Here is a 25,023-nt window from a genome sequence, read left to right on the forward strand (position 1 = left end):
CCTAACAATTCAGCAGGACTGACAAGGTGGCAAGTGTGTAAGATTTTCACCCTAGGTTTTCCCAACCGGGGACCTAGCTTTCAGATGAGGTACATTTTCCCTGGATGAGATCATTGAAGTTTGGTTACTTTCAAGCTGAATAACAATACCATTAATCCTTTTGACCCATGTGATCCAAGGTTGTTATAGAGAGGCAAGCTTGGGTCAAGTGGCCTCCTAGGGACACAAAACTGAAGTTGCATTTGATGCTTTAATAGAGTGCCATGTTTATAGCACAATGTATTGAGATAATCTGGTGTGGATACAGCTGTATGATATAGATAGCACAAACTTAATCATTCTAACAATTAAATCTTTGGATGGTCAAAAACGTAAACAAAAATCTCTTCAGACAAGAGTTTTCAGAATGTACTCATTTCTCTTTAGGTTGTTTTTTACCAAAGTTGAACAAAGAGAAGTTTCATGTATTCAAGGTCTTATTTTTTCTTTTCACACTTACTTAATTTGTTGTCTTTCGTCAGTGTTTTTCTTGCCGTGTTTGTGACAAAGAGCTTAATGTTTGGTTGTACAAAAGTATTTATAGGACAGTGCTCCACCACAATTTTAAACAGACCAAGGCAAACAGACATGAACCCACAATGTCTCTAAACCAGAAACAAAAAATTAACAAAGTGCTGTGGAAAGTCTAACCTCCAACATCAAAACCTTAAATTTGTCCCGTTTCATTTTCTTGTAGTTTACTTCACTCAAATTTACCACATTTCTGCAAAGTAAAAACAAAAAAGCATGTCCCTCCCTCCCCCCTCAAAAAAATACTTTTCTTCATGGTGCTTTTTCCATTTCCTAAACGTGTAAAACTCTGTCTTCAAAATTATGTTTGTGATAAGTTATAGTAACTTCTCTCTTCCCATTTAGAATAACAAAATGAACAACACAAGTCAGAAATCATAATAACAATAATTCAGTGTGTCAGAAATCTTTATAGTTTCATTTGCAGGATTATTCAGCAAGTTTTTCCACTTCACAAGAAAGAGCTACATCTATCAAAGGCTCTTTACACTGCTAAAAAAAATTATCTAGATCCCATCAATCTGTTATTTCAGGAAAGAAAATGTTCCCAGTGTGTCCAGAAAGCCAAGCTTGATTGATAAAAGGGATGGCGTGTCTGTTAGCATGCAGACCGTTAATGTCGCTGTCACTTTAGGACAGCTGTCTGTGCTTGAAGCCCCCCTAGCTTCTTAAAGGTCACTCTGTCTGACTGGAACTCCTCAAGGAAGCTGGGACGGGATGTTTGGATGAAGGCACAGGGTACTCGTGACACTCTTGACATTTAGGGCTGAGATAGATGATTGCCAACGTCATCGGACATCTCTTAGGGTTGGATGGCAGACACCGGGGCATAATTGGCACCCGTTTAAAGGGGTTAGCTGCGGTGGCCTGTGCTCTGCTTGTGTTGATGGTTATGCCAATCCATGATGATAGCATTAACAGACAATTTGACAGGGATGGTATATGCTGTTTTTGGAGAAGTGTCCTATGTTCTTTACATATTCTGTGGCACTCAGTATTCGGTAACTTTTCAAGTAAATGGATACTATTTATCAAAGTTCCTGCTCTGTGTTTCACTGAGAAATATTTAGTAAGAATTCTATAGACAGGCATCACTTGTTTTTCTTTGCAGTGGTTCATAAACCATCAGAAAGTGATAATGTCCTAAAGAAAGTCCAAATTAACTGTGAAAATATTGAAGTAGTTGCTTAGAAAACACTTACAATTTCTCCTTGGGTTTGTGCAAAGAGTGGATGTTCATGTATGGAACTCTTCTTTTTGTCGTTGTCATGTGCGTACTTAATCCTGGGACTTATGACAGTTTGTGCTTAGGCTCCATCATATCAAATCAAGTCAAGTTTGAGTTGTTATAATTCTATTCATTGTTTTCTTGAATACAAACAGTCCTCACACATATTGTTGCTATGACAATTAAGTTTTTTTTGAGTATGTTGCCATACGTGTATTTGTGGGGCCACTGTTTAAAAAAAAAAGAATGGAAACTTGGGATAATTTTAATATCCATCAATGATTATATCTAGAAAAAAAGCTGTGCTAACTTGTCTTGATTGCAAAGGAACGTAGTTTATCAAAGTTTGATTGATTGACATATGGCTACTTGCTAACAACTTGCCTGGAAGAAAACTGCGAACTTGGAAATGACTCATAAATGACTCATCAACAGCTCTGAACGTAAGCTGTGTCATTTCATCATAATCAGAACCAATGAGAGCACTGAGATACATCATGTGACAAAGTGTGATTTACCCATTGCAGCAAATTAGTGTAAAGGTTTTTAAAATAAAAATTAGGCTGTCCCTTTAAGTTTCGACTGAGCACTTATTATCAATATGACATAGCGAATGCACACCCCCTTAGGCTATATTGCATCCTTGTTGAAGTGGCTGTAGTCTGTTGATATACCAAATGGCTAATTATAGCTCCCAACACTGATCAAGTGTAGTCATTCAAAGCTGTTATCAGAGATTACATGGGTTTTAATAAGATTAACAGCGAATCAACTGTCATTAGTCATGTTGAGAAAGCAAGTCATGAATTTCTGTGCTCTAAAAGAAGATTTGTGAACCTGCCCTACCTTTAAGAATGTCCTATTTTGATTGGTCAGAAGGGTTCCAAGTTGCAAATAATGGCTTCATGCCTCACAATCAGAAAGTATAAGGAAATTATGAAAATTTGCCCTATAATACGTCATTGGAACTGATTGGGAATGATGTATATTTGTCATAAAACTGTCTTTAAGCTCAAAACCTCAATAGCACTCTTCCGCAAACTGCAAGGAATTACTTCGTGTTTTAAGTTAGTAATGGCACACACCATTTTTCTCTTGCTTTCTATTTAAGGTTCAGAGAGACACTGAAACTTTCCACATGTGAAAACTAATTCTGACGGTTCATTGTTTCAGATGTTATACAAATGGACAATCCAGTTTACATTCTCTACTTGTCCCATTTATCCTTATCTGAATTGTCATTTTCAAAAGGAATTTTCCAAATTGTCATTCGTTAAAAAGACTTTTTGGAATGTAATATTTTTGTGTTTGTTTTTCAGATTCGCTGAGTGAGGCTCAAGTAAAACGGGTAAGCAATTGCTTGTTCTGCAGAAGTGCAGAAAAAAACATTTCGTGTTGCCACTGAAAAACGCCCATGCAGCTTTACATTTTTTTTTAATGTGAAACTTAAACATCTGCTATTAGAAATTAAATTGTTTGTGGAAATCATTTCTAACAAAAGTAAGTCCCTGTACAGAAATGGTTAGAAAGTAAACAAACAATTGTTAATTTTGAATATCTTTCTTGTCTCCATTAACATGTGAAGACCTCAGATATAAAGTACTAAATTATCACCATGTTCTTTGTTATTGAATTAATCAAAATCTGAAATGATGCAAAAAGATACAAAGAAAAGCAGTTATTTTTGTTTGCTGTGAGATATGCTTGTGTGTGATTGTTTTAGATTCGCAAAAAAGGGGCAAAAGATGGTACACCTTGCCAGTACGGTTGCTGTGAATGCCGTAATTACCAGTCGCCAGCGGGGGCGCCGCGCAATTCCTGGTTGGCCACCTGTACATCCTGTCGTCACTCAGAGAGCGAACACCGACTGCCGACCAAAAACGACAAGATGAGAGAAGTCAACAATGAAAAAGCTCACAGCAGAGCATGCGTCGGCTGCGAAGTTGACTGCCAAGGATATGTCAAACCAGATCCAAGGTGATCAATTACAGGCATTCACAATCAAATTCAGTTGAATCACTTGTATCATCAGTAAGTGTCACCTGCTTAACGAGTTTATTCTGTTAAGCCTGAAGCTGTCTTTTGTTGAAGAAAACTCAGCAGCGTAAGCAATTGGACCATTTTTTTCATTGAACCTCACCTCTGGATGTTGTATGGCCTTTCCAAATACATCAACTTAAGGATTTTGAACAGTGAAATGGTTCTATTGAGAATTTAGTTCATTGTAAGAGGGTTAAAAGTATGTTTGCAAGCATTTAAAGAAGAAGTATTTTATTTTTTCCTGTTGAGTAGCATTCCTGCGGAGAGTCCACTGGCTAAACAATGTACCAACTGCAAACACACAATAGAGTGTCATCGGCCGGAGACGGCACTAGACAAGCTGATAAAGAACACCTTTACAGGATGTACTAGTCTCCCCTGCCACGTCCAGATGGAGCGAGATGACAAGCATATGACGTCACTGTCAATCAACGAGTGTGATGATGCCGAGATCGGGGTGTGGTTTGAGCCCACTAACATTGACCCTGATGACGACGAGGGAATAGTGAGTGTCGATTAGTGAGCCTGTTATTTGAGCCATTCCGATTGTCAGACAGACAAGCTGGAACAAAAAGTGCACTTTTCTGACTGAAATTGATCTGAACATTTGAAAAAAGTGTACTCTGGGCTTCCATCATATGCACTTGCAAATTGAGTACAAACAAGTGTGCTTCTATAGTACATGTGTTACGGAGCCAACAACAAAATTCTCAGAGAACAAATTTCAGTACCTAGTTTGTTTAAGTTTCTAAGTTTTTGAGAGATTCTAGACAAAAGTTTTTTTTAAACACTTAATGAAATATGTAAGATTTGAACTTTGCATGACGGATGCTAGACTGAGACTTACGAATACGCCTTGTGGAATAAATCTCTTTCAGAATTGTGGTGGTTTTGTGAAGAACTAATGAGTGTGAATATGTAGAATATCACCAGTTGGATATCTCAAGTGCAAAGAAAATGATTTAGGTCTTCCTGTTGTGTTTTGTATTTTTATTAATAGGTGACCATTAAGATTTGCCGATGTCGGGGTTTTCGTCTAGACAACTTGTCTCGAATATGCCACAAGTACAACGGCTTCACGTGAGTGATGGTCTTCAAATAAATTATGATGTCGATCTTTGATTTACAAAATTGTTGATAACCTTGACCTAACCAACACATGTTGTTTTCCAAGCCTGTGTCTTGTGCCTTACTTGAATCTAGCCCCACTGGACATACAGCATGTGTCCGTCACCCCCAATTTGAGCCAACCTGTCAAATTTTGCACTCTCACATCACAGCAGAAATTCTTAATTCTGGTAGAACACCGGGACAGATTATGAAACGAGAACCACCTTTCTGACACCTTTTCCCTTCTGAGTCACACACTGTGAAATGATTGAGCTAAAAGCTTCTGATGGCTAAAAATAAAAGGCTTTGCAGGTTTTGGTTGCGCCAGGATCACAAGTCTGATGTGTCGCTCCTGATTTCGGTACAAAACCTGTTTCTAATACAGCGTACCTGCAAATAGGTGCTGTTTATCTAAACCATTTGGTTCCCCCCCTCAGTTTTGGGAGGTGAGAAGCAAAACGATGCAGATTTCGTTTTCATTTCAAAAACCTCCTGTAGCTGATTTGCTTAAAGTGAACTGAAGAAAGAAGAACAATCCAGAAGAATCATTTTCCATTTTGATGTACATGTAAGGTTAAGGCTTCTAAGTGCGCAAGTGTACATGAGATGAGCAGTGCGAGGATTTCAGTCTCCCCCACCCCCCCCCCAACTGGTGGCATGAGTTTGCTCCACTGCTCGACACATTTTTTTTTGAAAACGTGCCTGCAGGCATTCTCTGCCCATGGCTGTGTTGTGTAGTTGTTAATGCGCTGTGGGACTCTATTTTGACATTTAGAGTTGATCATCACCAACATAATTTAATGTCCAGGGGCCTGTCCATGAGAACAAATTCATAAGCTTGATCATCAGGTGGGATTTAAACCTTTCCTAGTGCACACATCTTAACCAGGAGACCAGGAAGCTTGTGGAGCCCCGCTGGGTAGTTCAGATCATTGAGCTCCTTCAGCGATGAATATAGAGGACTTATTAAGTTATGTCACCATTCAGCAAATCAAATGTCAATGTTTACATCTACCCCACATCAAATTCCATTAACTGAAAGAAATTTGACACTCTGTTGGTGATAGTGCATAAGTGTCACACTTTTTTCATGTTGTAAACTTCACAGCTCACAATACTGTATCTGCCTTTTTCTGTTTCTATCTACTTGCTTTTTTTTTTATCAAGTCTGATTTTTTTTCAAACATAGGTGTGATATGGTAATCCCATTCCTTGCCTTTACACCGTGTCAGCGATGTACCCATTCTTTGAATCTTCACCGACTCCCCAACGAACAGGAGAAGGCTCTTGTGAGTGATGTCATTCAGGCTAGTCTTATAAAAAAGATTCTTGTGGTTACTCAGGCTTCTCAACCTCACTCATACTTCAGGAAAATTAGGGGAGAACATTCATTAGGGCAACGGCAGTTGAGCTTCACTTTTAGACAATCATTTTAGCCTGCTTACAATTGCAAAAACTGTGAATTGGCCCCCAGATCTTCATTGAGGGAGGAAGTCAGGACACCGATAAAGCAAAATTGGAACAGTAAATATGATTTCAATAGAAGGAATATTTTGGTAACAGGTAAACAAGATCCTGGCTGTGCAGCTGAGTGCAGGTACTAGTCACAAGTAAGGTACTAGTCACAAGTAAGGTACTAGTCACAAGTAATGCACTAGTCACAAGGAAGGTACTTGTCACAAGTGATATACTTCGCTGGTTACATTTTTCTCTACAGGAAGTAAATATGTATTTATTATATATACAGAATAAATCTATGTTCTTGTGAGCTTGTCTGTGAGCCTTAGTTTAAGGCAATTACAGAGAAAAATGGCATTTGATTTCTCTCGCTTGCAGTTTGAAGCTAAGAAGAGAAGCAACCTAACATTGAGTGGAGTTGTAACCTTGAGCAGCACTGACCTCCTGGCCTCTCAAGAGGCTATTGATGCCATCTTGTTGCCTAGCAACAGTGCATCTGATTCTCTTCCTCAGGTATGTTGACTCAACTATTGTCACTGACTTTTTCAGTGTTTTACCTTTCCAAGACTGTCCTTTGACTGACATAATGTGCAGAATGTGTCTCAAAATGTTAAGTACTTTCGATGTTTTACGTCTCATTGGTTCTTGGTAACTCAGGTTGCTCCTACTTGCAATAGCTTTGAAAGTAACCTCCTGTGTTCCAGGATGGTCATGATTTTGACATGCTTTCTCTCTCCGAGACAGCCTTTTAAGGCCAAAAAAAGGGCTGCCTTAGAAACATTATTGATCCGTCAAGTTTTAAGATGCTTTCAATGTGAGGATCGAGCAACAAAGTTATAACTGTCCCCTCCTGATGATTTTATGTGACAGTAGTCTTATATTGGAGTGGAAATGTTGGACCTCTGACATCATCTAGTAAACCCAATAAATGCAGATTACTGTGATGTGCTTTGTATTGTCTTCTGTTATCGCTTCTTTTTCAAAAGTTGAATTATGCCATTGAGAACAATTCCGCTACGATTGAAACGGTCACAAGTTTTACAACTTATTTACTTCTTGTTACTCTCGCATAGCCTGTTTATTCTTATTTCTATTGGCATCAACTTATCTGATACCAATACAAATGATCTGTTTACCACAGTTGGCAATGGCGAGAGTAGAGTCCACCTCTGAGGGAGTGTTCTCTGTCGTGATCATCCTGAGTCCTGCCTCCTCCTCGGGCAGTCAGGGAGCAGAGGGAAGCAGGGGGGGAGGAAGAAAGAGAAAATCAATGACCCAGTTTTTCAAGGATGCTGTCAAGCCCAAGACCAAGAGACGGAGGACAAATGAAGGAATGGTTGGGTCCTCGGACAGGTGAGTAATAGTGAGGAATAGTATATGCAATGATTGAGTCCTCAAGTAATGGTAAGGACAAGTGAAAGAATGGTTGGGTGCCCCAAGACAATAAAAGTAATGAGTACTGATGAGGACCAGTGAAGGATCTGAATGGTTCAGTCCTCAGGTGAGCTGTGGTTAGGGCTTAGTGAAGGAATGTTTGGGTCCTCAGAAAGGTGAGTTATGGTGAGAACCAGTGAAGAAATGGTTGGGTCCTCAGAAAGATGAGACATAGTGAGGACTCAGTGAAGAAATGGTTGGGTCCTCAGAAAGATGAGACATAGTGAGGACTCAGTGAAGAAATGGTTGGGTCCTCAGAAAGATGAGACATAGTGAGGACTCAGTGAAGAAATGGTTGGGTCTAATGCACAAATATGTGTCCAGCAGGCTTTACTTGGCTCAGCAAAATAGTGCTCTAGTTATCACATATAGCTTTATGGTGTGGTCAAACTCTTGATAATCAGGGTGTAGGAAAATGTTCTTTGTGCCTTACACTGGAATCACACTGTGTACACAATCAATCATTCCAAATACCATCCTAGCTCCCTGGAATATACGGTTAAATCAATTACAACAGCATATCTGCCCACACAGGTACTTATTTATGCCTCTTGGAGGAGAGAGGCAAGTTGGAGTAAAGTAACTTGCCGAGGTCACAAGATGTAATCAGCGGCTGCATTTGAACCTCTGAGCCATAATCATTCAGCCACAGTCTTCACACCTGAACACAAGTGACATGCTCATATACAGCCCAAGAGTCAAGAAATAAATTCATACAGCTTTTTGAAATGTACAGATTTGAGAAGTTGTACTCATTTGTGTGTGCGTACTAATTTTTTTTTACAGTGAATCAGCCCAAGATGAAGGAACAGAGGCAGTGAGCTCTGACGTCAGTTTCCCTGCCAATCTACTTCGGTCTATGGCCAGGCAGGTCAAAGGTCAGGCCGTGATAAAATGTGGCAACGGAGCACCGACTGCTTTAGACTTCTGCCGGGTAGAGGTCAAAAGTAAGCGGTCAAATTTGTATCTTTCAACTCCTGAAAGTGGTAAATTAAGTTTTTCTCAGCAATTTTGGATGGAGCTTTACATGGTTATCTTTTAGAAATTGCTGTTGTAATTGTTCCTTTTTATAGAATTATTAAATAACCTTCTTGTGGGAGGTAGATTCCTTAGAGATGTGCTTGGTTTGTCTAGTTCAGTTGGATTATTGTTATTCTATTTCTCTCTGCATTGTGTGAGAAATGTTGTTCAGTATTACAAAAATCCCACAAAGTTATTACAGGAGTAAATGTGGAGAAGGTAAGACCGAGGACAAACAAAAATTTCTATCATCAAAGTTGGGTTGCAGTTGATGGGTAAGGTTTTTGTTTATCTTTATTTTTGTTCATCTTTTGTTCTGCTATTCACTTGTTTGATTTGTTAAGCAAGAAAGGACCCTAAGGTGCAAACAAAAGTATCTGCTCAGATGAAATTCTGTTAAGACCATGTAATTCAAACTTTGCTTTAGAGATTCATTAAAAAAACTGTGATTATTTCAAACTTCTGTTTCCAACTAGAGTCCATGTTTGTGTGAATACCAACTAATAACTCCCCTTTTTAATTTTTTTTAGGAAAGAAGACAGTTTTGTTGCTTGCTGCTGGGAACGCAGATGGCTCTGTTGTCATCCACACCGTGTCTGCAGAAGACTGTCCAATGCTGGACATAGAGGGCAGTGTACAGGGCCCAACATCCACAGTTTCTAAGTGAGTGAAAAAAATATGTGTGGCCAAAGGTTCTGAAAGGATTTATGAGATTGAGATGGTTGGTTGGGTTGGGTTTGGTAGGGTTGGGTTGGGTTGGGTTGGGTTGGGTTAGGTTGGGTTAGGTTGGGTTGGGTTAGGTTGGGTTGGGTTGGGTTGGGTTGGGTTAGGTTGGGTTGGGTTGGGTTGGGTTAGGTTGGGTTGGGTTGGGAATTGGGTTGGGTCAAGTCGGGTTGGGAATTGGGTTGTTGTGCGGCAGTTTTCAAAAATCAAACTAGTCTTGGTTCAAGATTGATAATTTCGCATCTTACATCCCGAGTGCACACTGAATGCACTAACCCTAGAAAACATCAAAGGGCTGTTATTTTTGTACAGTAGCTGCCAGTGCAAGTTACTTTCACCAGGAAGGACCCCCCTGAGTTACAGTAATCATTAGAATGAATTCATCCATTGACAAACACACATACATAAGTTGTTGGTGGAGAGTTTAGTAACTTGTGAGTTTAGCAGGTTGATATTACACCTTCTCCGTGTGAACGAATATGTTGGTATGTGTGTATGGAACAAATCATTATTTTTCTGTCGTGTACAGTGACCATGCAAAATATCAGTGTAGTGTATTTACATTAATTGGATGTATCACTGGATGTTGCTACAGACATTTTGAGGAAATTATCCCTCACACTCCAGGATTTGGAGCATAAGTGAAGAGGAAAATTACTTTTGTTATCACTTATATAATATAATATTGGCAAATAATTTGAAATAGTTTCAACTCGCCCCCCCAACAAAAAAATCTTATTTTATTTTTCAAATCTAACTTTTCATTGATTATACTGGAGGTTTTGCTCTTCATCATTATATATTTGTTTCACTGTTACTCAATTTTGTCTGATGGTTTGTGGAAACAATTTCACAAGCTTACTTATGAACCCTCAAAATATGCAGCGATGAAGGCCTGAACTCCTAATAACAAGAAATCAACATCTCTTTGATGGAAAAAATCAAATCTGATCAACTTACACATATTCACATTTAGGTAAATCTTTCACTCTCTTCACATTATGTTTCCCATGTAGATTAACTTTGTCTGTCAGTCAGAATACCTTGTATTCCGGACATGTTGATGGGACAATCGCCATATGGACATGGGATTTACACTCTAAGACGATGAAGCTGGTGGATATGCAGAGGGACAGGAAATGTGGAGTGTCAGCGTTGAGTGTCGCTACAGGGAAAAGGTGAGGGAAATTCATGGTTTGATGCACAAATCACAAAGGAGTAGCAAGTATGTGTGACCCCCGGCCAACAGAACTAGTTACAAGCCATGCAGCGGTGTAACTGAGGTGTAATTTGCTGGGAGAGGGGCCTCATTTTCTTGGGGTGGCACTCAGTGGATTCGGTCACATTCGAAATTCTGACCAAGGTGGACTATCACCTGATTTTCCCTTTTTTATTTTTCCTTTCCTATGAAGGGCCACATGGTGCAAGCTGGGGGCGTGCCCCATGCCTTCCGCCCCCTCCCCCTTAGCTACACCTCTCAAATTATGATGCTACGTTTGAGTTAAAGGTCTTGAAATAAATCTTGCAAAAATGTGTATTGTGTATCTACTTTCATTTGAGAATCATGTGCATTTGGGAGTTGGCTGTTTGAATGAATTAGAATGAAGTGGGCGGTCCCTGTGTTACATTCTAAGTACATTCAAAAAGAGAGATGGGAGATGGGCTTTTGAAAGGTAGAGCTCCTGTCAGTATGGTTCTCAATGGCTTGCATTGTATGACCTGTTTAATGTTAACAGCTTAACTTCCAGTTGTGATAGCTGCATTGGACTAGCTTCCACAAGTTAGACAGGTTTAACATTGCCCCCTGGAGTTGTCATTTAGTTGACATGATTCATACGACCATCCTCCATTCAGAGTTGCCCCTTCTAAGCCACTCAGTGTACTGTGGTACTGCATTCTTCTGTACACTAGGTACTTCAAGCTTAGTTTCCCGACTCGTACCAAATGCCGATGGCAGGCAAGATGTCAAGATGCAGACAGATGAAGAAGAGGCAGTGCATGATATCATTCCACCAAAAATCTAAATAAAATGGTGTTCGAAACTTGGAAAATGTTCACCTAAAGTGCCATTTAGGTTGTCATACTGCCTCTTGAAGCCAACCTGATACTCCCGTTTGATGTATTGTGTTTATGATCAGCTATTTTGTTGACAAATGGGGCATCATATGTCAATAATAAGGAGAAAATGTGCAAAATGATTGATGCTGATGAGAGAGACATTGTTGTACACCAGTCATGCCATCGTGTGTGTTTGTATAGGCCTACTTTGGTGACTCAACGCAGATTAATTAATGTTGTGTTCCCTGTTTGCCTCAGTCACGATTAAGTGTCTCCATATGATTACATATCGTCAGACACTCATCAGCCATGCCCTCTGCATCTCTTTAAGTTGATATGGAAATCACGGCTTTACACTCACCTTATTTTTTAAAAGAGGCCACTCTGAATGAAGCATTGACAACTGATGACAAACAGTTTTTTCTCTCTTTTTGTGTCTGTCCATAGTCCTCTTCCTGTGGCTCTGTGCTGTAGACATGCCCATCTATTTTACTGGCATACATTTTATGTTGTACATACTGTACCTTCCATAAGCGACGTATTCAAGTCTTCATGCCAGGCGGCAAAATCAAATATTCACTGTTTGAACATCTGTAGAGTTGGTCGTTTTTCTTTTGCTGGCATTTGAATTTTAATTAAGCATTAGTTTTTTCTGTTGTGTGGTCATTCAGACTTGTCGGAAGGTGTTCTTTGATTAACTATTAATCAAAACCTTTACAACAACAAAAGGTTGTGTCCCCCCCAGATTGGTCCTGGTTACTCTGCCTGAAGCACTCCCAAAACAAGCCATGCACATCCCGATAACCATAAGTTGATTTGTGACTGGCCTCCCTGTCGTGCAAATTATTTAAGGACACCTTTGCATCGCCGAAAGTGTTAAAAGGCCCCAGTTCTATTTTGCGGTGGGAGCATGTCTGTGTGCAAAGAGGTGGTTCTGCATTTCCGGGTAAATATTGACCGATTGTGATACCTGAATTGCTGGGGCGAATTTACGAGGTGTGCTGACAGAGATAAATCCCTGCTTTCTCAATGTACATTTTCTAAAATTAGGACTGTGTAAAATGGAGCCAACTCAGCCAAGTAGGCATTTCTGTAGCAACTTTGTTCATTTATATCACTTCATACATACTCCTGAGCATGGTACTGTTTCAACATTATGTGAGGGGGGGTAGAAATTTTCTGAAAAATCCTTCACAATCCACTTTAATTTTTTGCACACCACAAAAAAGTGGGTGGGGGGGATGATTCAATAGCCCATCCCCCGTGGGGGGATATATACCCCCCCTGGATTAATGCCCATGAAGGATAAGGGTTACCTTCACAAATTCAAAATTCATTTTTATTCGAAGTCATTTAGGGGAAGTACTTTTTGTTGCAGTCAGATATAGATACTTGTTTGTTTTTTTTACTTCCAGCCAGAGAATATTAAAATTCAAAGCCTTATTAAAATTCAAATCAAAGTCACTGGTTTTGGTTAATGGATTTAATTTTGGATTTTTGCCCTGCCTGTATTAAAATACACGTCAGGCAGGCAAAAATCCAAAATTAATTTACATCTCCCCGGCACAAATCCTTCTTTGAAATAGTTAATTTATTTATTGATAGTTGAATGACTAGAGTAACTCAGATAGAAGTTATGACATTTTTGCAAAGAGCAAACCAGACTCTGTGATTTTCAATTTTGTTTGTCTGCCCTCGTGTTTAGCCTTTTGGTTACCAATGTTATTATTCACTGTGCCAGGTATGTGGCAGTGGGTTACCAGAATGGGGACGTGTTGCTGTATGCTGCCTTGGAGAAGACAGTTGGAACTCCAAGGAAGGCAGGGGCACAGCCAACCCCACCTGCGTCATCTGCCCATCTGAAGTTGATCAGCAGCTGCAGTATTGCCTATGGAGCTGTAACAAGCCTGGCCTGGCATCCTGACAAAATGTAAGTTCCCCTCCCCCACCCCACCCTTATCCCGCTTCTGACTTCTGGAAAGAGTTCTTCCTCTGAAGATAATCTACTTTTTACAACCTGTTTCAGACGTTTGTGAGATATCCAGTCTTATCATTCACTGTGAAGCTCCTCCTTCCCTGTCTTCTCAAAGTGTGCCATTTTGACAAAGCTCACACACTTCTTGTCCTCTTTTTCGAGATACATCTTTATCTGTTTTTTTTAGCTAAGACAACTTCCTATTGTTTCTTTTGTTCTCAAAGTTTGAATCCTGCATTCCGCTGTCGTAAAACTCGGACAGATTACGTGACATTAAAAGCCGAGGACAAATCTCACAATGCTTCTGTGGAGAGAATTTCCTAAGCATAAACAGTGTAGAAACACAAGGGTATATTAAGAGGTTTGAAATCCCCCTTGAACTGCCAAAGATAGAAAAAGCAAAACAATTCTATGCCCGCTTAAACTTATATGCCCAAATATGCAACCACGTGACATTACGCTTAGGTACAGTGTACTGGTTGCAATGCAATCCTGTCTGCATGTCATGTGTTTGTGTTTGGACGTCTCCCCTGATTCAGTATTGTAGCAGCAGGAGGGGAGGACGATAACGTCACTGTGTTCTACATGTACGTGCAGACATCTAGTAGCAGAGCTGCTTCCCAAAGGACCATCATGCAGTATTGTAAGTCATTGTCACCTGTCATCTGTCCCTTGTCACTGCCCTTGTTGGCTGTGCTTTGTTGAGGACCATCATGCAGTATTGTAAGTCATTGTCACCTGTCATCTGTCCCTTGTCACTGCCCTTGTTGGCTGTGCTTTGTTGAGGACCATCATGCAGTATTGTGAGTCATTGTCACCTGTCATCTGTCTCTTATCCTTACCATTGTTGGCTGTACTTTTTTGTTTCTTGTTTGATTTGTTATGGATTGCTTTTGCTGTTATATTTTCATTACACATAACTGGCACATTCTCTCTCCACTGGTTGACAATTTCTCTCTTGCCAATGATTTCTAACTGAATGTGCAAAAAAAAAGATTGCAAACATGGGAAGCTTTTACATGAGTTAACACCCATTGTTTACTGACAGCCTGGTTGGATGGCAGCTTTGTTGGCTAAGCTTAATTAAGTCGGGTGACTGGGAAATGATTTACTGGCTATCCTTCAGTTACTGATAGTTAACAGGCTTATTAAATGGCCTCAGTGGGGTAACTAGAGTGAAATTTCAATCTGAGGGGGCACCTGAGGGTGTACACATTGTTTCCTAGGGAGCACCAAAAGCCTCTGAACTGTGGCTTGTATATTGGTATAGTTTCTAAATTGCTGGGGGGGGATACCAGACTGCACAGACTTCTGCTGGGACAGGACAGATGACACCCCTCACCCAGCCAATACACTGATTGGTTTAGGTGCCTCCTTACGGTAGACTTGTTCTGTTAATGACGCGTGATGTAATTACTCTCTGTTTCCCCAAGTGTGTTTGTTGGTGAATTCATTCACTGGCTTGTTTTTCCTCACCTGTTGCCTCTCCTGTGGCCAATCAACTGGTTGGCTGCCTGGCTTCCACTGGCCAGTAATGTGTGCTGTTTAATTGTTTAGCTATATATCATTCACACTTGACTCAATGTCTGACTGTCTTCATGGTTGCTGAGCCTTGTATTAACCTGCTGGGATATCTTCCTTCCAAGGCCAATCGGCTCATAAATTGCCTGACTGGCCTCTAAAACTGGCTTCCTGGTTCCCCTTTAATTTGTCGTTCTTGCCTTATTAGTAGTATAGGTTTCCAAAGTGGCATGCTAGCCTATAATTCTACCTACTCACCAACAGGCTAGGCCATCGTCAACCAGCAAAATTAAACTCAAATCAGCCAGGGACTTCACTGGTCCCAAATTCATCCTTCAAACCTATTTGCCATTCCTTATTCCTAAGTGGTCCAATGAAAAAGTTTGTTCAACTCTGCAAATGCCACGAATGCTTTGCAACGTTTCGGGGAATTACCAAGATCTCTACAAATGCTGGTTTTGTCCCTGGATACAGCAAGCACTGTCATATGACCCCTAAGTGCCTATCACCAGGGTTAATCATTTGCTGCATTCTCTCTGTGGTGATTGTTTTATAAATTTTATCGCTGCCTGGCTGTGGGAATTAAAGAGCAGCTGGATGTTTGCACAGGCAGGCCTTCCCACAGAGCATTAAAAGGGTTGTGAGGAAATTTGCTGGACCATGCGTGCTTAGCATTATCAAGTGGTTAGCTTACATGCCTCATCACTTCCTGGATACTTCACAATGTTTAATTGGCAAATATTTGTTCGTTTTAGGAAATTGGCCATGGCAGTATTCAAGTATTGATTTTTATCAGTTTTGTTTTGAAAAACTGAGTCTTTGATAGCTTGGAAATATTTTAATTTTTTTCTCAGGTTGAAAATAATATTATTCCAGAATAAAAACATTATGTGTCTCTGGGTGATCATAAACGTTGCTTTTGACATTGGAAAAAGTGTAAGGTAGAAATTTATTTGTGATGAAGAGAGGCTTTCCTGTAATTTTATGCCCCGCGACGCAGTCGAAGGGGGCGTAATGTTTACCTTACCTTGTCGAATCTATGCATAGGGGTGGGTGTGGGGGTGTGTGGGTGGGTGTGTATGACATGTGCGTGACCAGAATCTTGTCAGTGCAATAACTTGAGAGATGCTTTACGTAGGAACTTGAAATTTGGTTTGTTGATTGCTTTAAGCAAGTCTCAAGAAGCTTAGTGAATTTGTGTGCAAAAGGTTAAAATGCCTAAAACTGTAACAGTCACAACAACATTTTGTCCGCACAATAACTTGAGAACTACCTGATGTAGGAATTTAAATTTTGGCTTGTGAATTCCTTTTTGGTCATCCCAAGAAATCTATAGAATTTGGGGCCGAAGTTTCAAAGGTCAAGGCCACAGGTCACAGTAGGTAAAACTATATACATCAATATATGTAAATCTCTTTCAGCATGATAAGTTGAGAAATACTTGATGTAGGAAGTCCAACTTTGGCTTGTGCATTGTTTTGGGGGTAATCCTGCAAACCTACCACTTCAAACCTGAACTATCAATGTTAAAGGTCGCAGTGGCCAAAACCAAGAGAAATCTTGTTAGTGATCTTAAAATTGTAGGTTTAGGGATGGGTTCAGTGGGTCATTTGAGTTTGTTTGTTTGGGTTTTTTTGTAGACAATTATTTATGTCCTAATCATTGTTAACATTTGAGCACAATGTTGGTTATTTTTCCCTTCATGTAAACTTGGCTATTCCTTCCTCCATGATGTAAATGATTTACTGGAAGTAAATAATACTCTGGTTTGGGATTTCTTGTTTCTTTGTTAACAGATAGTCCAAAGAAGCATCTCAAACCTAACACATTCTACAAATGTGCCGTCCTAAAAGGTAAACGTGTAGCCAATATTCAACACTCAGGATCTTGCTTATTAGAACAAGACCAAACTATACTGGAAACAGACAAGAGGTTAAAGATACACCTTGGAAGTTTCAGAAACTCCACAATTACTTTAACAGATATTTTAGGTGCATGTGTTTGAGGGACTGTAAGAAGAGATTTCACAGATGAAGTTCAAATTTGTTTTGAACTCTTCGTCAAAATGCTGTTTCAGGCATAAATGCATCAAAAAAGGAACAAATAGGAAATTCAATAAAAAGATGTGGAGAATGATGAATTAACCTTGGACTGGCAAGTTTTGATGGTCATTTTGATAATCCTCTTTATCTTTTATGGTGGGCAAAGGTTGGTGCTTCCAGATAATATGTGGTGTTTACATTGAAAACTTTCATTTTATAGATGAGACTTACGTTTTTTTAAATATTCAGTCTCACTTTTTTGGCAATACATGATGAGATTATTCTTGAAGTGCCTTTTGAATAATTTCAGGTCACAAATCCTTTGTCAGCAATGTGACCTTTGACCCCAAGGGTCGCTTTCTTCTCTCCACGGGCTGGGATGGCCAAGTCCTCTTCTGGAGCACTGGCGAAATTGACGACATCATCAAGATCGGCGACAACACCATCACAATGGAATGCTCCTCTGGGTTTATCCTGGGTCAGAACCAAAGAACCCAGAAGACATCAGGTACCCAGGCAGGAGGGTGCCCATTCGTACCCCTGTGGGCAGGCGTACTGGGTACGGGGGTACTTATCTTGTTGAGAAGCAGCCCATCCAAGGTTCACCTAGTGGGCTACGAGGTACCAAAGACAGTTCTGTTCCGTATGTAATTTGAGGACAGATTTCCAAAACAATGTAATACCCAAATTTATGTATATATTTTTATAAAAACATTTTCACTCTAACATTTTTTGACATCATTCCTTGAGAAAAGCACTGAAGAAAGTTGTGCTGCAATGTTATTTCATAAATTGGAGTCCAGTCAAGTTTGTGCTGTTTCCAGTTTTTGGACTCATGTTTTATTCATCTTTTGGCTTAGGACTTGAACCATTTTCACGCAATGTCTTTGTGACCACAGAGTTGGACCATTTCGGGTGGTACTACACTATAATGAATGTTAAGAGAAACTCAGCATCGTTGTGGTTGCCAAATGGAATAACATTGCTGATCTTTAAATAGATTGGCTCTTGAATTTCATAATTCATAGTAAGGTTTTTCCTCTTAGACTTTAAGCTGTGCCAATTCCAGAACGTAGAAGCTTTTGTTTCATGCACTTTAATGCATTAATCCATCATGTTTTTTATAAGCCATGCTCTTGTATAGGAGTGCTTAGTTTGTTAAGGAAAATGTATTGCGCATTACTAATGGAGTCTCCCCGGGCACCGAATGCTACAATATGGTGGCAAGACAGGGTCGCAATGCAGCTTTTCAATAAGCCATGCTCTTGTATAGGTTTACGAGTACATATACTTGTGGTCAGTGACATATCAGGCTTTTGGTTGTCAGGATGAGCAAATTCAAAAGCAATGCGGCTTTGAGCTCATTCAATTTGATGTCGGAGGAGAAACATTTCAAAAACCTTTCTTACGGTTGCTTTTATTTTGTGGTTTTTTTTTTCTAAAGGTTTTGGTGCTGATATTTGATAAATAATTATACCCATTACTTCCTTTCCTACTCACCTATGTCACCTATGAAGTATTATTTTAAAAAAAAAGGTAACAAATCCGTCAGGCCCCCCACTGGATGCGCCACTGCTGGTGGTGGAAGGGGGAGGGGGCCAGTGATCCCCCCCCAATTTCTTAAGAAGGGGACATAGCTTCCCCTCTTAGTCAGAACACAGTGGGATAGAGCTTACTGGATTGGTCTGTTAATATCTTAAGCCTGATGTGTAACAACTGGAGCCCCCTCCCCTTGGGAATCATTCCTCTGCTGTTAATTACAACTAAACTGACTCCCTCCTCTCCCCATCCAAGGTGCCCAGTGAGAAGGAATTTGGGGAGATGGCAGGTCAATAAGATACCTGATTTGCTGTAGATATATCAGTGTAGAAGTAGTTTTTTTTTTATTTTACATTCCTAAGAAACATTAACTAAATTAACCGCCAAATTGATTGTATTTGTCTAATGAGGAGCACTACTCGATATGGAGGTGGTATTTTGTTTAGCATGATTTGTTACTAGTTGAGTAATTACCCTTCCATGTCAACAAACAAACAAATTAAGGTTCACATTACCTTAAATTGTAGATGTGAGTGACGAACTATACATCAACTATTTTGTATGTTAACACTGTAGTTGGATAAAAGTTCCATAAGAGTCATCGGCGAATAATAAATGTCGTCCCCCCCTACAACCCAGTGTGCCCATTTTTTCCTGCCGAGGCTCTGAGAATGTAATCAAACTCATAATTTGCATAAGGCCAGGTCGGACGTTGTCTTCATTAACATTACGACTGATGTACACGACGTCGACTGGGCTAAATTTGCATACACTTTAATACTGAGAAATTTCAAAGGTGACTTACTTTAAATGCTTTTTCGTATATTTTATCTTGATCTTATTGCCTCGTGTCTCGACACGACTACTAAAATACACTCAAGGTACTCACAAATATTACATCATTAATGACTTCAGTGCAGGCAACCGGTATGTTGATGTCAGACGTATAGATCTAGGGCCTAAAGCAAATGGGTTCAATAAAAAGCGCCTTGGTATACGCCAAACAGTTCGTACTTGTTGAATTAATTACTGTCTAATCTATTAAAAAAATATATTTCATGCAAACAATACTAATACTAGTTTTACATAGCATCACCGTCACCGAACGAGTGCAGCGACTTCATGGTGACATTAGGGCCTGCTCCTCATCTTTAGATCAAAGATTCATTCCCTTTGGAAATTATGCGGTGGTTAATACTTCCGATAAAACAACGGACATTTTATAGAAAAGCTAGCTTCGCTCCGATCTCCTTGGCCTCAAACCAAAGAGAAGACACGATAAATATAAGCAGACCATAGTAACACTTATCTTACAATGTTATACACATCATTTTTATCCTGTACAGGCATGCCATAATTGTCAAGCTAGGAACTCAGCTCCAGTGGCGTATCCAGGGAAGAGGAGTTGTTCCGGGATACATTTTGCCTTTTAAAAATAATTTTACCCACAGCATTTTAGAAACGGTATGCTACCATCTGATCTTGGAAAGGGTTGAGAATTCTTATAGGGGTGAATAAAAGTGGACAGTTTTCTTAGGGGGGATAATTTTGCCCCCAGGACGCGCGACCTAGATACGCCACTGCTTGATTTTTGTTTGTTTTGTTTTAATTAATTTGTTTCTTAATTTCACATCATTAGTAACTACTTTTAATCCGTGACATACGTTTTTTAATGACAATCAATATGACTCGTTCCTTGTTTCCACGTTCCCCTCAAAGGTGCACCCTGAGTTAACTTTACCCCAGCTGGGAGAGTGACAGGTTTTTCCCTTTGGTAGCCCGAGTAACTAGGACTCTACGAATCGCCTCTTTTAAGCATTTGGACGTGGTCGGCAATAGTCGCTGACCACACATGTCCAAATACATGTACATGTTTTAAAAGAGGCAATTCGTAGAGTCCTCGGACTATGCTCCTTTTGGGAACTCCACCCGTGGATGTCGTTTTAGTGTTACAGTCAATCAAGTGAATCAACATTGCGAATTCGGTTTGTTGGAGGGGGGGTCCGCTAGAAGGTGAAAACGTGGATTTCTGTTCCCACCATGTCAACACTTCATAAAACCTACAAGCGGCCGAGTTCCGCGTTGAGTCCGTCGATGGTTGCAATCCGTGGGGACTGCCGAGTTGATCCAGCCATGTGCCTTGGTCTCGGGACGCGTCTACCTCTTCCTGGCAACACCCTTGTTGGGTGGCTTAAAGCGGAGGACCTCCTCGTCAAAGATGCCTTGACGACGTTCCAGAACCGACCCACAAACACGACGTATACGATCGGGTTGATGAGAGAGTTCAGCGCGCCGAACCAATTCCCAAGCAAGATCAGTGTCACGCCGTTCCACTCAGACAAACCGTAATAAATGTAGTAGAGATTTATGTAGAAGTACAGCGAGTAACAGATGAGATAGGACAGCACAGAGCAAGTCAGCATTCGGAAAGTCTTCTGGACTGCCTCGGTGCACGCCTTGGGTGCCACGCTGTTCCCCTTCGTCTTGTCTCCTCTTCGAGTGGGCGGGGCGTCGCCTGTTTTTAGTAGCTGGTCTGGGCTGATGTGCTTCCGTTTGATGAGATGCCGGAGGATTCGAAGGTACAGGAACAAAGTAGTGAGGAACGTGGAGCCGTAAACAAGGATGAAGATGGTGCTGGCGTAGATGTGAGCGAAGACCTGCTTCTTCTCCGGGCGAGAACTCATGCAGATGGTTACATTAAAGCTGGGAAAAGTGGGCAGAGGTTACACAGAATGAGATATGGGACATCGTTCACAGATCTTCGAAGTTTTACAGATTTGTTCGAAGGATTTAAATGTGTTGACGCCATCTCTTGAGTAGGAAGAGCTGAGTAACATTTCGGAAGAACCGGTTTATCTGCGTCTTTTGAAACCAACCCCTTCATATCAAATCGTCCCTCTTAATCAATCAACGTTACATACTCTCATTGTGTTGCCATTTGTTTAACTTGTTGGACCGAGACACTGTCCCTTACATGTGCTTGGTTATGACCCAACTGTCCACATACTGGCAACAAATCCCTTTCCACTCTTCTCTTTGCAAGACATGTCACAGGTCTGGATTCTGAGGAACCGCGTATGCAGAAAACAGGTCTCAATCTTTAAACGAAATTAACAGAATTGGTGTTGGTCACTTACCACAATCTGTCAGGCAAGGGTTCCATGAAATTTGCTCAAAGGGAGAGACAGCGCATGCCTTGGCTTTTGATTCATCCAAATATTTTGGGGTGCAGGAGTAGGGTTATACAGGTCTGCCTAATTTTGCATGATATTCAATTTTAGATATTAATAAAATTAACTTTTGGACAGTAAGTCGAGTAACAACATTTGAATCTTGCTGAGTATTACACTTGGCCATATGACGTCGGGTGTCCATTCTTACCTTTCACCGGCGCTGTTGATGTAGTGAAATACCTTCACCTCGCCAAAGATCGCCATCTGTCCGAGATGGGTCAAGATGCTGAATGACCAGAAGAAGAAGATAACACCCCTCGCCCTGGTGGATTTATTCTCTCCGATCATCTGCAAGGGGTGCATAACGGCGCAGTAACGCTCCACCCCAATTGCCAACATGGTCAGGATGCAACAGGTGCCGAAGAAACCGCTCACAAAGAAGGTCAGATGGCACACGGCGTTCGTGAAGAAGGCAGCCGCGGTCTCGCCCCGGATCAGGAACTGGACTATGAAGAGCGGGCATTCCGCTACCACCACCATCAGGTCGCAGACGGCCAAGTTGATGTTGTAGATGTTGGAGTGCTGGGAGCGGAGCTCCCGGTAGCACACCACGGCAAAAATAATGAAGAGGTTGCCAAGAATGGCGGGCACCATGACAATACCATAGGCGACGAGAAAAGCGATGGTTATGCCGGTTTGAAACACCAGGTCATCCGAGAGTATTGGAAGAGAAGGGATGTGTGCTGAAACTTTCAAGGACTCGGTGTAGTCTGTCACATTCATCAATTCTGTACTAGCTGTCGTGCCAGACTCAACAGTGCTGGAAACATTCAATTGCGCCATTTTGAGGTCCAGCCGCAACGAGAGAGTCACGGTGAGTTTTTGGTCGTTTGTTGTCGTCTGGTTTCTCATTGACGCAAGTTCTTCGCGGAGGCCGGTGGGAAGGTTGAAGTAAACATCTCCTGTGAACATTAATTTTGTTTTCAAACCCGGAATATCTCATCAATTAGTCAAAGGAAATGTTGATGGCCGATCCCCAACGTTGGCGATGAACTGATAACAATCGGTGTCATCTTCCTAAACCAATACACTCCGCTCAGACGTTGGTATCTTCAGATATGCATATGATAATGCGGCTCCATCTTGTCAGAATTTCTCGCTGTATTCTACATGTTGAAGCAAATGAAAAACACATCTTACTTTACACGAGATCAGTCGTACCCGTAACTACTTCAGCACAATCTATTTCCTGCCACTTCCTTCAAAACTGTATTTGAGATATTTAATGACAACTGAACTCTTATGAGTCACTAATTTGAACAGAATAATCAAAGACTTTGGATATTTTGTGGTTATACCTTGTATTTAGATGGTCACTTTAAAAGGGGGCCTTGTACTTAACAGTCCTCTTCACTGTATTCTGACAAGAGCGAATCCAGAACCATTTTTTTTTCCAGACAGGTGTAAAATATGAATAAATTCTATGTAACCTTTTATGACTTTTTGACATGACGCTAAAGTTTACAGCCTCTGGCACGTTTGGGGAGGAAGAGAAATTTAAAAAGGAAAAATTGAAAGGGGCCAAATGTTCAAAATTCTGACTATTAAACCCGTGCTTTTTTATTTATTTTTTTTTCTCAACGATTGTCCAAATTTCCTCCTTGGAAACATCATCTTGACGTGTTACGAGACAGAAATAAATCGAGCTCGAAAGTTCGAAACAAAAAAAACAAAAATTGAAACAACTCTTTTGCACCAAACACTGAATCCTTTGGGAGCTAATTTTGTTATCAACCTCCATCATTCACACTCCCAACCCATCCCCGCCCCCGCCCCCGTCCCGCCCCCGTCCCGCCCCCGTCCCGCCCCACCTCCACCTTACCCCCATCAGCGGTGATGAGCTTAGGTCATTCCCTCGTCTCTTCGCGTCCAATCAACATTCTGATCTCCGCAGATGCCGTCCATTTCCCTTTATTGCACTGGACAAAGGTCACCTTCATTTCACAAATTGAGATCTAAGGTTCTGGATGCCCAAGGACCTTACCCTATTGGAAAATTGTTGATGTGCTGTGCTACACGTGCATTCAAGTGCTCATTCTGCAAAGCATTCTTTGGGAGGAAAATGCACATAATGATCACTGATGTAGCGGGAAAGGGCTGAGAAAAAGAAAAGAAAACGATAAGAAGGAAACGAAAAAAAAAGAAAAAGAAAAAGGAAACGGGATAAAAAGAACTAAAATCTCCGATGAAAGTCCCCCTCCCCGGCTCCGGAGAGAGATTGCCCCCTCTTGGCGACGTCATTGATAGTATACACGGAGAGCAAAATTATCGGCGTATTAAAAGCATCAATCTCAACAAAATATTGGAAGAAAATACCTTTGTTTTGTTTTCTTCTGCAAGGGATTCGCCGTCCATGCATGTTCTTTAGCCAGTCTGCTCATTCAACCTCCCAGAAGTTCTCAAGTTAATCCGCGTCTCTTAATCGACTCGGTACGTATAGAGCAACTTGTACCAACATGATTCCTGAAATCCTATCTCCCTCTGCTGTTGACACTCGAAGATTCGACAAGATCGCATATGACTGTTTAGTGGTAAGAAATAACGGTGCTCTGCTGTAGTAATGATGGTCTGGTTGCTATGATGCTGACGCATCCAGGCGCTTCTTCGACGGCTGGAAAGAAAGGAATGGTGTTCGGTTGACGACACAAAGCTGATTTCATTTAACTTGGACTCATAATTTCAACCCTACATGTTAGTACAGTTTGGCATTCCAATGACAGCAGATTCAATCTCCTCAGTCCATTACTTGCTTAAAACAGTCTCCCGTAGTGCAACAAAAGACTGTGCAGAGTAAATAGAGAGTAAGAAATTGTTAGTTTTGAGATACATCGATGAAAAAGACCACCCAAGAGCATCATCACGTTTCTTCAATGGCCAAATCGGTTGTTTAGGATACTTTGCAGCACCATCAGGCAAAATGAACACCGTATAGTGAGGGGGGCGTATCTTAAACTCCGTTGCCATGGTGACGTCGAAGACATGTCACTGGCTAGGCTCCAACCTCAAGGAGACCCAAGTGGTTATGCGGTCGCTGGGACTATATGTCACCCGTGCGCATTATTAAACACTCTA

General features: G+C 40.8%; 2 protein-coding genes across 2 annotated transcripts in view; one reads left to right on the forward strand and one right to left on the reverse strand.

Moving 5' to 3' along the window:
• LOC147798983 (zinc finger protein basonuclin-2-like) overlaps positions 1 to 19,722 on the forward strand; it is a 35,665-nt gene extending 15,943 nt beyond the window's left edge. Inside the window, exons 3-16 of the mRNA XM_087136582.1 lie at positions 3,118 to 3,146; positions 3,522 to 3,775; positions 4,091 to 4,343; positions 4,839 to 4,918; positions 6,138 to 6,237; positions 6,785 to 6,919; positions 7,548 to 7,759; positions 8,627 to 8,787; positions 9,391 to 9,523; positions 10,600 to 10,761; positions 13,383 to 13,571; positions 14,156 to 14,259; positions 16,934 to 16,990; positions 17,490 to 19,722. Of these exons, the coding sequence (XP_086992708.1) occupies positions 3,118 to 3,146; positions 3,522 to 3,775; positions 4,091 to 4,343; positions 4,839 to 4,918; positions 6,138 to 6,237; positions 6,785 to 6,919; positions 7,548 to 7,759; positions 8,627 to 8,787; positions 9,391 to 9,523; positions 10,600 to 10,761; positions 13,383 to 13,571; positions 14,156 to 14,259; positions 16,934 to 16,990; positions 17,490 to 17,830 (2,210 nt within the window). The 3' untranslated portion in view covers positions 17,831 to 19,722. The remainder of the gene's footprint in view (positions 1 to 3,117; positions 3,147 to 3,521; positions 3,776 to 4,090; positions 4,344 to 4,838; positions 4,919 to 6,137; positions 6,238 to 6,784; positions 6,920 to 7,547; positions 7,760 to 8,626; positions 8,788 to 9,390; positions 9,524 to 10,599; positions 10,762 to 13,382; positions 13,572 to 14,155; positions 14,260 to 16,933; positions 16,991 to 17,489) is intronic.
• A 57-nt stretch (positions 19,723 to 19,779) lies between these two features.
• Positions 19,780 to 24,822, reverse strand: LOC110985884 (neuromedin-U receptor 2-like). Its single transcript, XM_022247320.2, has 3 exons — positions 24,268 to 24,822; positions 22,100 to 23,057; positions 19,780 to 21,421 (listed from the first exon to the last, which is right to left on the reverse strand). The coding sequence occupies exons 2-3, from the start codon at positions 22,861 to 22,863 to the stop codon at positions 20,779 to 20,781; spliced, it is 1,407 nt and encodes a 468-aa protein (XP_022103012.2). The 5' UTR covers positions 22,864 to 23,057; positions 24,268 to 24,822; the 3' UTR covers positions 19,780 to 20,778.
• Between the last annotated feature and the right edge of the window lie 201 nt (positions 24,823 to 25,023).

The sequence above is a fragment of the Acanthaster planci genome, linkage group LG05 (genome assembly GCF_054643075.1).
Source record: "Acanthaster planci isolate LZ-2023a linkage group LG05, COTS_SCS, whole genome shotgun sequence".
NCBI classification, from domain to species: Eukaryota; Metazoa; Echinodermata; class Asteroidea; order Valvatida; family Acanthasteridae; genus Acanthaster; species Acanthaster planci.

Excerpts from the sequence above, each read along its gene's own strand:
- LOC110985884 (XM_022247320.2), bottom strand. The coding sequence starts at position 22,863 with ATGTTCACAGGAGATGTTTACTTCAACCTTCCCACCGGCCTCCGCGAA. Across the intron at positions 21,422-22,099 it reads ATCAACAGCGCCGGTGAAAG|CTTTAATGTAACCATCTGCA; the intron begins GTAAGAATGGAC and ends CACTTTTCCCAG.